A 14,685-nucleotide genomic window follows, 5' to 3' on the forward strand; every position below is an offset into this window, starting at 1 on the left:
GTTGAACCAAATACCCGAAGCTTGCCAATAGGAACACCTATTGTAGTGTGGAATGTTCGTGATGTGTCTAGACCTTCATTTGTTACCAATTTCCAATCCGTAGTTGATAAGCACAATCCCAGACTTATAATACTCCTTGAGACTCGTGCTACCCTTAGGAACTGGACACGATTATATGCTAAAATTCTGAAAACAAACTTTCAAGAGGCTTGTCTGCCTGGTCTTAGTTCCACGGGGGGCATCATTGTGTTATGGGATGCTTGTCAAGTGCACTGTGAAACTATGTTCAATTCCGAAGGCGCATGCGATTTGCTCGGGTTGGGTTCTCTCAAAGTGAGTCTCATGCCACATATCACATTGTACTCATATTATTCTCACAATTATTCTTATAATACAAATTTGTTACATGGCTATGATAACTTTATTTGGACATCATCATAACTAATACATTTATCTACTAAATGATGTATAATGTAGGTAAAGAGGCAAGGTGAAGATGGAGTTGGTACTTCTACGGCTGTGAATGGCGAATGAGGGTCCTGGTGGTGACAAGGAGTAATTTGTGGTGTGAAGCTACTGCTATGTTTGATCTTGTTATTATTCTTCTTATTTCGGGTTGTTTAATTTCCAGTTAATGTTATGAACTATGTCTCTGTTTTATTATGTAATATTTCTATATTCCGGATAAACCTGAATTCCGCTTATCGAACAACTATGTTTGTATTCCTATGTATTCCTAAGTGGAGTAGTATTTTCTACTACACCATCAACTATAATTTCGTACTATGTTTGTAGTAATATTTAGTTGTTCAATTCGTATGTTCGTTTTTTTATCCTAACTTTTATTTCGACATTATCATGGTAGTTCATGTATGTTATATCCAACATTACCCGGGGATTCGACCGCTCCCTAATTTTTTTGTTAGTTATTTTTCCATAATTAAACCAAAATTCTAATGTTATTGATAAATACAATATTAGATCATAGATTACAAATTGGACCATGTGTAGCAATTAAGGCCCAATTTGCAGATTAGTAGTCCATTTAAAGAAGAATTGTCAAGTAGTGTATGATAAATTACAAATTGGACCACTTGTGTAAAAGTTAAGGCCCAATATCAATATTATTACTCCATATGCTGATAAAATCCAGTGTAAGTAATTATTTTTATTAATTATTTTATGTAATAAATACAATTATCATGTTAGTTATTCTCCCATAATAAACCAAATTATAATGTTATAGATAGTTATCTTACAATGCAAACACAATGGTCAATATTATCATATATTACAATTTGGGCCACCCATTGGACCATGTTTAACAATTAAGCCCAATGATAAAATCCATTTGCTAAAAATATCCACTAGTCACTAAAGTTCATTACAAACTTTCAAATAATCAACCATTCAAATAATCCATAACAATTAATTACAACTAAATTATTCTAATTATCTAACTTACTAACCCCATTGAACACCATTTCGTTTTATAAAATCATCCTCATGCAACACCCCATCAAAGCACAACGGTTCTGAAACATCAAAGCACTCAATGGCTACATCATCCTGTCCAAGAAGAATCTGGTTCCCCACCGTATCTTCGCTACACTGGTGAAGTTAAAAAAAATGCAACATCAAGTTCAAAAACGCAACATCAAGTGACTTATTCATACCGCCTAATGCATAAAAAAAAAACATCAAGTGACTTTTTAGAGAGAATTCATGAAACATACTTCAGAATCTTTATATTACATTGGTTTGGAAAAAATACCTGCAAACTTTGACTTAAGCTGTGATCAAAGTCAATCTGCCTTGCTACACTTTTATCAGTCATCTCGTGTTCATCACCGGATGCATCTTCTTGCTTTTTTTTGGCTCGCTCCTTTTGCCGCTGCTTCTTTGCATATTTCTTTCTCCTTACCTCCTTTTGATGACACACTTCCTCGTACGTTGTCATAAACCTTGTAGCTCTGACACACCAGGCCCCCTGTTTGTTGGCGGATCCTTAATGCCACCATCAACTAGTAGCTCAACATTAACCATTGTATGATCATCTTCACCACAATCGGCCAACTGTCCACCTACAACAACAATCCTGCCCAGAGAGGAAGGAGTACGGAATTGGGGTGCGTTGTTAACACTATGTGGCGTGCTATTAGTCAAGGCCTCACCAAGCTCATAGGTAGAGCTGGTTTAACTACCTTCTTAATCTGCATTTCTAACTGTTGAAGCCCATTAATAACCATTCTCAATGCCTCATCATTCTCACTTGCAAGACATGATATTGGCTCAAATGCAACCTGAAAGTGCAGCTGGTACTCAAGAAGGGGGGGTTGAATTGAGTACAGGGTAGTGTTAAGAATTATTGGATTTTCTTCTCTATGTATGTAGGGGGACCAGGTGATGAACTGGTCCTGCAGCGGAAACAGAAAATTCAATAAATAATCAACACAAAGATTTAACGAGGTTCAGCTCAACTCTGAGCCTACGTCCTCCACTACCCTAATTACTTTTATTAATCAACTCTGAAAAACAAAAGCAATTACAAATGATCACACTCGTGATCCCCACACCTAACTCTAGGTGTCACTTCGCACTTGAACTCACAAGTACTTGCACTCACACTCGTAAATGCTACCCAATCACTAACCTCTTAGTGATTCAATACAAACCCTTTGTTTCCCTCTAAATGCTTCCACTCAAAGCTTACAAGAGATAATTACAAAACAATTTTTACTGTGTGCATAAATAGTTTGTAAGAGATGAACTAACTATTTCCCTTAGAGTGTATTTCGAGCTTTCAAAGATAGAGAAGTTTTTCAGAAAAGCTAACTCGAAATTCTGATCGAGTTTATGCTTTTATAAGGTTGGGAGATGAATTCTTTCGTGATCTTTTCAGATCATAACTTAGGTAAATAGAATATATTTTATTTTGTAAATAAGAGATATTCTAAGATATTATTCTACTTTCCATAAATGGGTAGAATAATATATTCTAAGTTATATGCGAAATAATTCATCTCCAACTCTGCATAAACTGAATCAATTAGTTTAGTAAATATTCTCTAAGGATAGGAAATATATATTCCAGAAAATATTTACTGAACTAATGTCCAGGTTCATGAAACAAGCTACGAAGCAGCTGTTTCCTAACCTGTTAGTGTCCTAGAGATCAGGTCAACTTTTCCTGATCTCTACAACACTAAATATTCTAAGTAAGGGATACAGATAGCTCACGTACAAACATCCATGCACACTTAACATTATAAAGACTACAAAGATTAACTATCCTAATCTGAGAGACTTCATAATCTTCAAGTCTTGACGGCCTTCCTTGATAGAACATTCTGATACAGATTTCTTGAATGCTTTGATTCAAAAGGACTTCATATTGCCTCAAGTACTTGGGATAGCTGTTCCTGTTCAAAATGTCAGTTGATATAATATAAAACCAACAAGAACCAGCTAGTCAGCTGTTTGTCATCACTCAAAACCTTAAGTGACTTAACAAATTCCCCCTTTTTGATGATGACAAACACTTTGAAGTTTCCTGCACCTGCACGTTAGTGAGAAACAGCAAAGTAAAGAAAGTTCTAATCTACTACTTAAGAAGACAAGACTTTCTACTAGACTTTCTACACAAGGGATATCTTGTGTAAAAGACTTATGACACTGATGACTGACCAGGATAGCCATCTTTATTTAAAAGAAACAACTTGTTTTTGGATTTTTGAAAAAAAGACACTGAAACAGTTAGTTAATCTAACTGTTCCCTCTATTTTAACTTGTTTTTGTGATTATCTGACTCAAGGAAATAAAAGACTCAATCTAATTGTCTAACAAGGCCTTTTCAGAAACTTCAACCTGCTTTTCCCCCTTTTGGCATCATTAAAAAGCATTCAAAAAATAGAATTGCACACCAAAATATCGCAAGTAAGCCAAAAATCAGTAGTTTCAACCACTGATCAATCTCAATGCTGCAGGTTAGCACAAACAGGTTATTCAATCACATAAAACAGAAAAAGCTTAAAACTGTTCAGGATTACACACCAGAAGGTTAGAAACATAATAGAAACCACACTGCATGAAAAACAGTCTAGCAGTGTGGGGGAACAACAAATATTATGGCAGTTAATGGAAGGGGAGGGGGAGACTGAAGTGATCATTCATCATCATCTTCATCCTCTTCTTCATCCTCTGGGTTGATCTCCTCCTCGAAGTCAGAACCTTCCTCAGCTGTCTTTTCTTCTTCCTTCTTCTCCTTTTCCTCTGTCTCTTCTTCTTCTTCCTCATCAGATTCATTTTCCTCTTCTTCAGAACCTTCTCCTTTTTCAGCATCAGGACCCTTCTCACTGGAGGATTCCTCATCATCCGTCTCAATGATCCTGCAGTGTGTAGAGTCAAACTTCATCCCAGACTCTGGGGGCAACAGGTGATCAATCACCCTGCAAATAGTGAGGAATTTCCTGTTGTTCATAAGCTTATCAAGCTTCCTTTCTTCTTCAGCCTGCACTAGACTGGTAGCCAACTTTATGATCCTCTCATCCTGCCTTTCCAACTTGGCAAGAAGCATTGCCACATCCTCAGGAGTGATTTCCTCCTGGTTCCCTGCATCCCTTGAGCTACTTTCTTGACCTACAAAAGTCAGCCTCTTTCTAGAGTAGTCAATCTTCTTCTGAGTGAGTATTTTCTTGGAGAACAACTGAAGACTCACCACCTCACCAGAAAAAGAAAACTTGGGATTCTGCTCCTTGATGATTTTGCATATAAAGGAACCATAAGGCAGGGAGTTGTGGGATGAAGCATGGCAGTAAACCATGTGCTCCATCATTAGAGCTGGCAGATTAACCTTAACCTTTTTCAGGATCAGATAGATCAGGACCATGTCCATGATCCTAACAGTACCTCTGCCTTGACCCTTGGGCAGAAAGACCTTCAAACACATGGAGTGCAGAACCAACATAATTGCCTCCCTAAAGTCACTAGGGGAACCAGCTTCTTCCTTCTTTCCAAACAAAAATTGAGTAACCTCCTCAGGTGTTACTCCTCCCATTAGGGGCCACCCATCACTGCTATATCTACCAAAACCATCTCTAGGTATACCCAGCAACTCAGATAAAACAGACTCAGAAACATGTACAATACTACCAGAAACAGTTGATGCCACAGACATATCAATGTTTAGCTTCAGATTAACAAAGAACTGACGAACAGGACCAACAAAAGCATCATTTAAATCATTAAACAGAGACATCCATCCTTGGAACTCAAGAAGTTCCTTAACTTGACTCAAGGCAGGAATATCAAAATATTCATTCTCAACACCACAACCAGATAACACAGTCCTAGAACTTAAAGAAGTTGCACCAATACTGGGGTTAACAGGTTGTTTACCTTTAGCAGCCTTAGAGATACGGGAAACAGATGATGTTGCTTTCCTTTTCTCTCCTCTCTTAGGCTCAGATGGTGTAGTCTCCTTCTCTTCTGAGCCCTTAATGACCTTTGAAGCAGCCCTAGTCTGCCTTTTCCTTACAGAACCAGTAGTGGTACCAGCAACCACCTTGGTCACCACTACATCTAGATCCTCCTCCATCTTCTTGTCCTCCTTCTCCTCATCCAATCCTTCATCAGCCAGTTCCTCTAACTGTTTTTCAAGTTTCTTGGCTATCTTTTTAACAGGTTCCCCCTCAGAAGGTGATTTGGGGTTTGAAGAAACGGTTTCAGTTATTTGAGTGAGGGTTTCGATGGATTTTTCTTTTGGGACCTTTTTGGATTTGGATTTTTGTGGAGATGGGGTTAAAGTTTTAGTCTTTGATGGTGAAACAGGTTTTTCCTTCAAGACATTCTCTTTTGAAGGAGTTTGTCTCAAGGGAACGGCCTTGATGGGTTCAGTTTCAGAGGGGTTGATTTCTGGTGTTGCTTGTGAAGGAGTCTGCTCAGAGACGTTCATAAGAACATCCTTGATTGTTTCTTGAGATTTTGAAGAGAGGGAACTAGCCAAACTTCCTTTGGAACCTCCTTTCCTTCCTCCTTTCCTTCCAGTTCCAGCCTTTCTCACCATTGTTGCTTGTCTAAGCTTCGAAGAATTGATCTTGTGTAGAAAGAGAAGTTGAGAATTTTTTGATGAATGATGAATAATCACGGAGCAAGGAAAGGGAAGCAAATATATAGCAAGAGGAATTATAGAGACAATCAGAAATAAAATCAGAGGATCAGAAGATATTTGGAAGTTATTTTAATTTGGAAATAACTTCCATAAATGAACAACTGCCCATAATTGCAACTGTCAGAACAAATTGCCGTTGGAGGAAAATAACTGCCATATTTAAAAGATTTTAAAATCAAATAAAAAAATATTTTCTCACGGTTTAATTTGAAATTAATTTCAAAATTAATCCGTTTGTATTTGCTGCTGTTTCCTCTGCTGGTAGGGTTACTGAAACAGTTGCTTATCTGTTCAATATGGCCTTCAATCCTGAAAGTGATTAGCTGCAATATTGCTCACATAGAGATAAGCAATTAACATTGAGATAATAGACAGATTGCAAAGGTATGATGCACGCACACATTTAAAGAATACTTAATTAGCCAATCATTGGGGAAAACAGCTGAGAGAGGTCTCTTAGTTTGACCTAGTCAGACCTAACATGACTCTAAACTTGCAGAAAGACTCTTTACCCAATGGCTTAGTGAAGATATCTGCAATTTGTTCTTCACTATTGCAAAAACTCAGCTCTACAAGACCTTTCTCAACATTATCTCTTAGGAAATGATGTCTTATCTCAATATGGTTTGTCCTGGAATGCTGCACAGGATTCTTAGAAATGTTAATAGCACTTGTATTATCACATAAAATAGGTACATTTTCATAGAAAATACCAAAATCTTTCAACTGGTTTCTTATCCACAACAGCTGGGAGCAGCAAGCTGCAGCAGCTATGTATTCAGATTCTGCTGTGGATAAAGCAACAGAATTTTGTTTCTTTGATCCCCATGAAATCAAGCAGGGACCTAAGAAATGTGCCATACCAGATGTGCTCTTTCTGTCTACTAGGAATCCAGCATAATCTGCATCTGTGTATCCTAATAGTTCAATTGAACCACCTTTGGGGTACCACAAGTACAGATCATCTGTTCCTACTAAGTATCTAAGTATTCTCTTGACAGCCTTTAGGTGAGATTCTTTGGGATTGCTTTGAAAACGTGCACACAATCCCACAGAAAACACTATATCTGGCCTACTAGCTGTCAAGTAGAGAAGAGAACCAATCATACCTCTAAACAGTGTAGCTTCCACACTCTCTCCTTTACCATCACTGTCTAGCTTTGCATTTGTAGGTATTGGAGTTGCATATGATTTACTGTCTTGCAATCCATACTTCTTGATTAGTTCCTTTAGATACTTCTGTTGATGTATCATGATCCCATCAACTGTTTGCTTGATCTGCAATCCTAGGAAGAATCCTAGTTCTCCCATCATGCTCATCTCAAATTCACTTTGCATCAGATCTGCAAACTCACTACACAAAATTTGATTAGTAGCACCAAATATTATATCATCTACATATATCTGTACTACAATCAAATCAAAATTCCTGGTTTTGATAAAGAGGGTCTTATCAACCGTTCCCCTTCTATAGTCATGTTCCATCAGAAAGTTGGACAGCCTTTCATACCAAGCTCTAGGAGCTTGTTTAAGACCATAGAGTGCCTTGTCCAGCTTATATACATGATTTGGGAATTGACTATCAGCAAAGCCAGGGGGCTGCTCAACATATACTTCTTCTTTCAAATAACCATTAAGAAATGCTGTCTTAACATCCATTTGAAAGAGCTTAATGTTCTTATGAGCAGCAAAGGCAATCAAGATCCTTATTGCCTCAAGTCTAGCTACTGGGGCAAAGGTTTCATCATAATCAATGCCTTCTTGCTGATTATAACCTTGCACGACCAGTCTAGCTTTGTTTCTGACTATAGTACCCAGATCATCCAATTTGTTTCTGAAGACCCACCTGGTACCTATGACTGACCTGTTCTCAGGTCTTGGCTCAAGATGCCACACTTTATTTCTTTCAAATTGATTTAATTCATCTTGCATAGCCAAAACCCAATCAGGATCTTTTAAAGCCATCTTGTAGTCAGTTGGTTCTATATTAGATAAAAATGAGAAATGCACAAAAGTTTTCATAAACTGCTCTCCTAGTCTGAATGCCTTTACTGATATCACTCAGAATTTGTTCAGTAGGATGAGAAGATTTATATTTAAAAATGCTAGATCTAGGTGCATTCTCATTTAATCCATCAGAACCATCATGCATCCCTGGTTCATTTGTGCCATCGAATTGGTTTTGCACAGATGGACCAGTATGCTGAGATGTTCCCCCTACCTCCCTTACCTGGGTGGAAAACTTGTCCTGAAAGTTTTCTGTTCCCCCTGAGGTGTTGCTTTCTCCATTTACTTGGGGGCCTTCATCTCCATCCTCATGAGTATCTACATGTTGAGGATCTCCTTCATTGTGACCAAGTCCTTCACCAGCAGCATCTGGTGAACCAGTATGTGAACCTGGTTTTTCTAAGGAAACATCAGTTGATTCTCCTGTAAAATACAAAAGTCCTATCTCATCTAAGTCATCAACCTGCACATTCTCACAACACATATTAAATTCATCAAAGACTACATGAACACTTTCTTCAACACACAAAGTTTTCTTATTGAATACTTTATATGCCTTACTGTGAGAAGAATAACCAAGGAAAACAGCTTCATCACTTCTTGGATCAAATTTATCCAAGCTGTTCTTACCATTATTATGCACATAACACTTACAACCAAAGGTTCTGAAGTATGCTATGTTTGGTTTCCTTCCTCTAAGAAGTTCGTATGGAGTCTTCTTCATTTGAGGCCTTAACATCAACCTATTTAACATGTGACAAGCTGTATTTACAGCTTCTGCCCAAAAAGACTTGGGGAGACAACTCTCAATGAGCATTGTTCTTGCCATTTCTTCCAAAGTCCTGTTCTTCCTCTCAACTACTCCATTTTGTTGAGGAGTTCTTGGGGCAGAGAAATTGTGAGAAACTCCATGTTCCCTGCAGAACTCTATGAAGCTAGAGTTATCAAACTCTGATCCATGATCAGATCTTATGGCAGCCAGTTGATGATTGATCTTGTTCTGAACCTGCTTTACTAATACAATAAATTCATCAAAAGTTTCATCTTTAGAAGACAGAAATAGAGTCCATGTGTATCTGGAATAATCATCAACAATGACACACACATATCTAGAACCATTTCTACTTTGGACTCTCATGGGTCCACATAAATCAATATGAATAAGTTCTAGAGGTCTGCTGGTACTGATAGTTTTCTTTGGCTTAAAAAAGGATTTGACCTGTTTCCCTTTAGCACATTCTTCACAAACTCTATCTGCTTCAAACTTGATGTTAGGCAGGCCTATCACCAATTCTTGAGACCTGAGTTTGTTAAGAAGTCTAAAGCTGACATGTCCCATCCTTTTATGCCAAAGCCACTGGTCCCTATCAGAAACAACACTCAAACAGATGGACTTGTTCTCAGGGATTTGGTTTAAATAAGTAATGTAAACGTTTTCATGTCTGAATCCCTGGCAGACAAGTTCATTTGTTTGCAAATTCACTATGTGACAAAGGTTGTCTTTGAATTCAACTTTATTACCTTTATCACATAATTGTGAAATACTCAAGAGATTATGTTGTAAACCATCAACATAATATACATCACTAATAGCATGGGAAAGTGACTTACCAACCTTACCAATTCCAAGAATGGTACCTTTGCTGTTATCACCAAAAGTCACCTTTCCCCCTTCATGAGCTGTAAGTGAGAGAAACTGTTTCCTATCCCCTGACATGTGTCTTGAGCAGCCACTATCCAAATACCAGTAGGTATTGTCTCTCACTTCAGCCTGCAAAGGAAAAATTCAAACATTAGCTTTAGGAACCCAAATCTTTTTGGGTCCCTTTCCAACAACAGATTCAAGCAAGTCTTTTCTAACCCAAATCTGTTTAACATTTTTCTCATTTTTATCCAATCTACTTTTCCTGTCTTTACACTCATATTTCTTATGGCCATTCTTGCCACAATGATAGCACACATGCATGTCTTTTGCTAAGACATACATACCTTTCTTATACTCCTGCAACCATGTAGTATCTCTGGGAGACCAGTTCCTCCTGTTCCCCTTCCCAGTATAACCAAGTCCCCTTCTACCACTGTTTCCAGCAGTTAAGGTTAACTGGTTCAATGAGTTCTGGGATTGGAGGACTTTATCCATTCTCTTCTTAAATTCTATGAACTCTCTGTCCTTTAAGTTCATTTTCTCATGCAGGGATAAATTCTGGTCAACAACTATCTCAAAGTCAAGCTTAGCTCTTTCAAGCTCAGCTTGCAATTTTGAAATACTTGAATCATGCAAAACTACAGAATCACATGAATTAGTCTTTCTAAGCTGGGCTAACTCAACCTGCAAGCTACAAATTTTAGCTTCACATTCATCATGCATATTACTAGAAACAGTTCCAGAACCAGTACTTTTGCTGTCCTTAACTAGGACATATGCTTTATATAGTTTCTCTACATCATCAACTAACAAGTTGAATCCTTCTAACAGTTTAGACCTATTTAGAGCACTTGCCCTAGATTTTATACTATCAAAGTCGTACAAGTCATCATCACTATAATCAAGCACGTTAATGACACAACTTGTAAACTGTTTCTCACATTTATCATCACTATCATCACACAAACCCATATCAGATTTTATTCTCTGAATTTCAAGTTTGCTTTGATCTAAAGCAATCTCTAGTTCAGCTACTTCCTGCTTCAAGTTAGCACAGACACTTTCCAACAAATCACAACTTGAATTAGCAATATCATATTCTTTAGACTTTTCTTTAAACTTTCTCTTAAAATCATGATAAGCAATTCCAAGTTCTAAACATTGATCTAAAGCACTACTAGCACATTCCATCAAGTTTTCTCTATCATAAAAGAGCATATCCTTTTTGATTTGATCAATGTTTACCTGATGTTGATCCAAGGGGTGCTTCTTTGTCATGAGGCAGTGGACATCTGAACTGGTTCCTCTGCTGTTCCTGGTACCTTCTTCTGAACTTTGATTCAGTATTGCTGTCATACATACATCTGACTGACTTGAATCATCTCCCTCTTCATCACTGTCTGTATCTCCCCAGACAGCAGCAACCATGGCCTTTTTGTAGGCCATCTTGTCTGCTTCCTTGGACTGGTTGTCCTTCCATTGAGGACAATTCTTCACAAGGTGTCCCTTCTCACCACACTTAAAGCATCCTGTTGCAGAGAAGTTGTTAGATTTTTTATTTGATGCATTATTAAACTTACCCTTGATGAATTTTCCCTTCTGGTTTCTGAAACTTCTTTCAAACCTTCTAGCCATCATTCCTATCTCATCATCCTCATCTTCGATTGTTCCCTTTAGTACAATTCCTTTTGCTGGTACCTTCTCTGACTTAGATCCAACCAGCATTTCATAGGTCATGAGGGAACCTATCAACTGTTCAACTGAAAGAATTGAAAGATCCTTTGCTTCATAAATGGCTGTAACCTTGGGAGTCCATTCACCTGTCAAACTTCTCAAAATCTTTCTAACAAGATCTTCATCAGTAAAGCTTTTACCAAGAGATTTTAAATCATTTACAATAGTCATGAATCTACCAAAACAAGTATTAATATCTTCATCCTTAAACATATTAAAAGATTCATATTTTGACATAAGTAAATCAATTTTAGACCTCTTTACCTCACTGGTACCCTCAAAGGCAAGTTCAAGGGTATCCCAGATCTCCTTGGCAGTGGTGCATGCTGAGATCCTGTTTGTCTCATTCTCAGCAATGACCTGTTGCAGTATCGACATAGCCTTAGCATTTTTCTCCAGCTTTTTGTAATCAGTGGAGATGTATTCATCTTCAGTCTTTGGGACTAGCTTCCCTTCTGGATCAGACTTCTCAATGGTCAAGGGACCATTCTTAACAACCAACCAGCATTCATAATCAATGCCAATGATGATGTTCTTGATTCTGTTCTTCCACCATGCATAGTTCTTCCCATTGAACTTTGGTGTCTTGTTGTCATATCCCATAACATTCATTTCCTGAGTACTCATGATCTACTTCTCTAGGTGTTACCCTTACAAGAAGCCGAGGCTCTGATACCAATTGAAAGTGCAGCTGGTACTCAAGAAGGGGGGGGTTGAATTGAGTACAGGGCAGTGTTAAGAATTATTGGATTTTCTTCTCTATGTATGTAGGGGGACCAGGTGATGAACTGGTCCTGCAGCGGAAACAGAAAATTCAATAAATAATCAACACAAAGATTTAACGAGGTTCAGCTCAACTCTGAGCCTACGTCCTCCACTACCCTAATTACTTTTATTAATCAACTCTGAAAAACAAAAGCAATTACAAATGATCACACTCGTGATCCCCACACCTAACTCTAGGTGTCACTTCGCACTTGAACTCACAAGTACTTGCACTCACACTCGTAAATGCTACCCAATCACTAACCTCTTAGTGATTCAATACAAACCCTTTGTTTCCCTCTAAATGCTTCCACTCAAAGCTTACAAGAGATAATTACAAAACAATTTTTACTGTGTGCATAAATAGTTTGTAAGAGATGAACTAACTATTTCCCTTAGAGTGTATTTCGAGCTTTCAAAGATAGAGAAGTTTTTCAGAAAAGCTAACTCGAAATTCTGATCGAGTTTATGCTTTTATAAGGTTGGGAGATGAATTCTTTCGTGATCTTTTCAGATCATAACTTAGGTAAATAGAATATCTTTTATTTTGTAAATAAGAGATATTCTAAGATATTATTCTACTTTCCATAAATGGGTAGAATAATATATTCTAAGTTATATGCGAAATAATTCATCTCCAACTCTGCATAAACTGAATCAATTAGTTTAGTAAATATTCTCTAAGGATAGGAAATATATATTCCAGAAAATATTTACTGAACTAATGTCCAGGTTCATGAAACAAGCTACGAAGCAGCTGTTTCCTAACCTGTTAGTGTCCTAGAGATCAGGTCAACTTTTCCTGATCTCTACAACACTAAATATTCTAAGTAAGGGATACAGATAGCTCACGTACAAACATCCATGCACACTTAACATTATAAAGACTACAAAGATTAACTATCCTAATCTGAGAGACTTCATAATCTTCAAGTCTTGACGGCCTTCCTTGATAGAACATTCTGATACAGATTTCTTGAATGCTTTGATTCAAAAGGACTTCATATTGCCTCAAGTACTTGGGATAGCTGTTCCTGTTCAAAATGTCAGTTGATATAATATAAAACCAACAAGAACCAGCTAGTCAGCTGTTTGTCATCACTCAAAACCTTAAGTGACTTAACACAACCATCATTTTATCATACCGAAGAACTTCCTTAGTCTTAGACAGGTCATGGTATGCGACTTTTACTCTAGTATGCTTGCGGTAAATATCTTTTCGCCATCTATCCAAAATGTATTTCTTCGGGACATCAGAGATTTGTTGGGACTCAAGGGCATTAATACAATGCCTGCAAAGAATCTTATTGCACTCAAACAACATGCATTCACATTCAACTTCTTCTGTTTTTGCATTGTATAATACCCGGTAGATTCGCCACCGATCAATTGGTTTCTCCTTCTTCTCAATGTCACTGTAAATATAAACTCTGTCTTTGATAAGGTGCTCATACAACCCCTCTTCAATCTCCTTGATGTTGTTGCAATTACAGTACAACAACCTCTTACACTCCTGTTGCACCTCCACGAATTTCGCATCTGTATACACATTCCTAAATGTCTTTTCTATCTTAAAATCTGTTAGTAGGGTACGAAGATACATAACAGAATTCCCATCAGCCAACCGTTCTGCTTCAATGCGGTGTTCCATAGCCCTAACATATCTCTCAGCAAAGTCACATAGACCAGTATGCCTATAAAAAAACTCATCTAAAAAATTATGGATGCTCTCCGACCTCTGAGTGGTCTTCATTCCAGCCCAAAACATGTGCTTCATTGCTGTCGGAATCCACATTTCCCTCTCCGAATACAAAACAGCCAACCACAAGTTACTCTCTAGCTTGTGCATAGCTATAAACTCCTTCCACCTCCATTGGAACTCTTCCATACTTAAACTATCATAAATAATATTCTTCAACTCATCTTTAAATTCAGCATACCCTTTACACTTGCCTAACTTGCTGCCAAAATTTTCAGTTATATGCCAGATACACCATCTATGCCGTGTCTGTGGCATAACTTCCTTCAACACCTTGCGCATGGATGCATCTTGATCAGTCAAGATAGCCATCGGAGGAATACCCCCTACGGCATCAATCCAAGTAGAAAACACCCACCTAAAATGTTGTAGCCAAGCCTAACAACTTTGTTATGGACGTTTCTTTAGTTCAAGACGTAGCATCATGCATTGGTGCTATGCGTTCTATCCATGTGCAGCAAGATATTCAATCCTTTGAGTTTCTTGTTGTTCTTATTAACTAGTTCAATCTAGTTCATTTTATGCTTTGAATAACTTGTAAACTTTAGTCTTATTTTAAGTTTGCAAATTAGTTTCATTTTCTTTAGTTTTCTTTAGCTTGTTAAA

The 14,685-nt window shown here is 37.6% G+C and overlaps 1 protein-coding gene across 1 annotated transcript; it reads right to left on the reverse strand.

The window, feature by feature from the left end:
- Nucleotides 1-1,956: 1,956 nt before the first annotated feature.
- Nucleotides 1,957-14,391, reverse strand: LOC145640179 (protein FAR-RED ELONGATED HYPOCOTYL 3-like). The gene is made up of 2 exons (XM_081691482.1): nt 13,466-14,391; nt 1,957-2,098 (listed from the first exon to the last, which is right to left on the reverse strand). The coding sequence occupies exons 1-2, from the start codon at nt 14,389-14,391 to the stop codon at nt 1,957-1,959; spliced, it is 1,068 nt and encodes a 355-aa protein (XP_081547608.1).
- Between the last annotated feature and the right edge of the window lie 294 nt (nt 14,392-14,685).

This window comes from Chenopodium album, chromosome 7 (genome assembly GCF_948465745.1).
Source record: "Chenopodium album chromosome 7, dcCheAlbu1.1, whole genome shotgun sequence".
Classification (NCBI taxonomy): Eukaryota; Viridiplantae; Streptophyta; class Magnoliopsida; order Caryophyllales; family Amaranthaceae; genus Chenopodium; species Chenopodium album.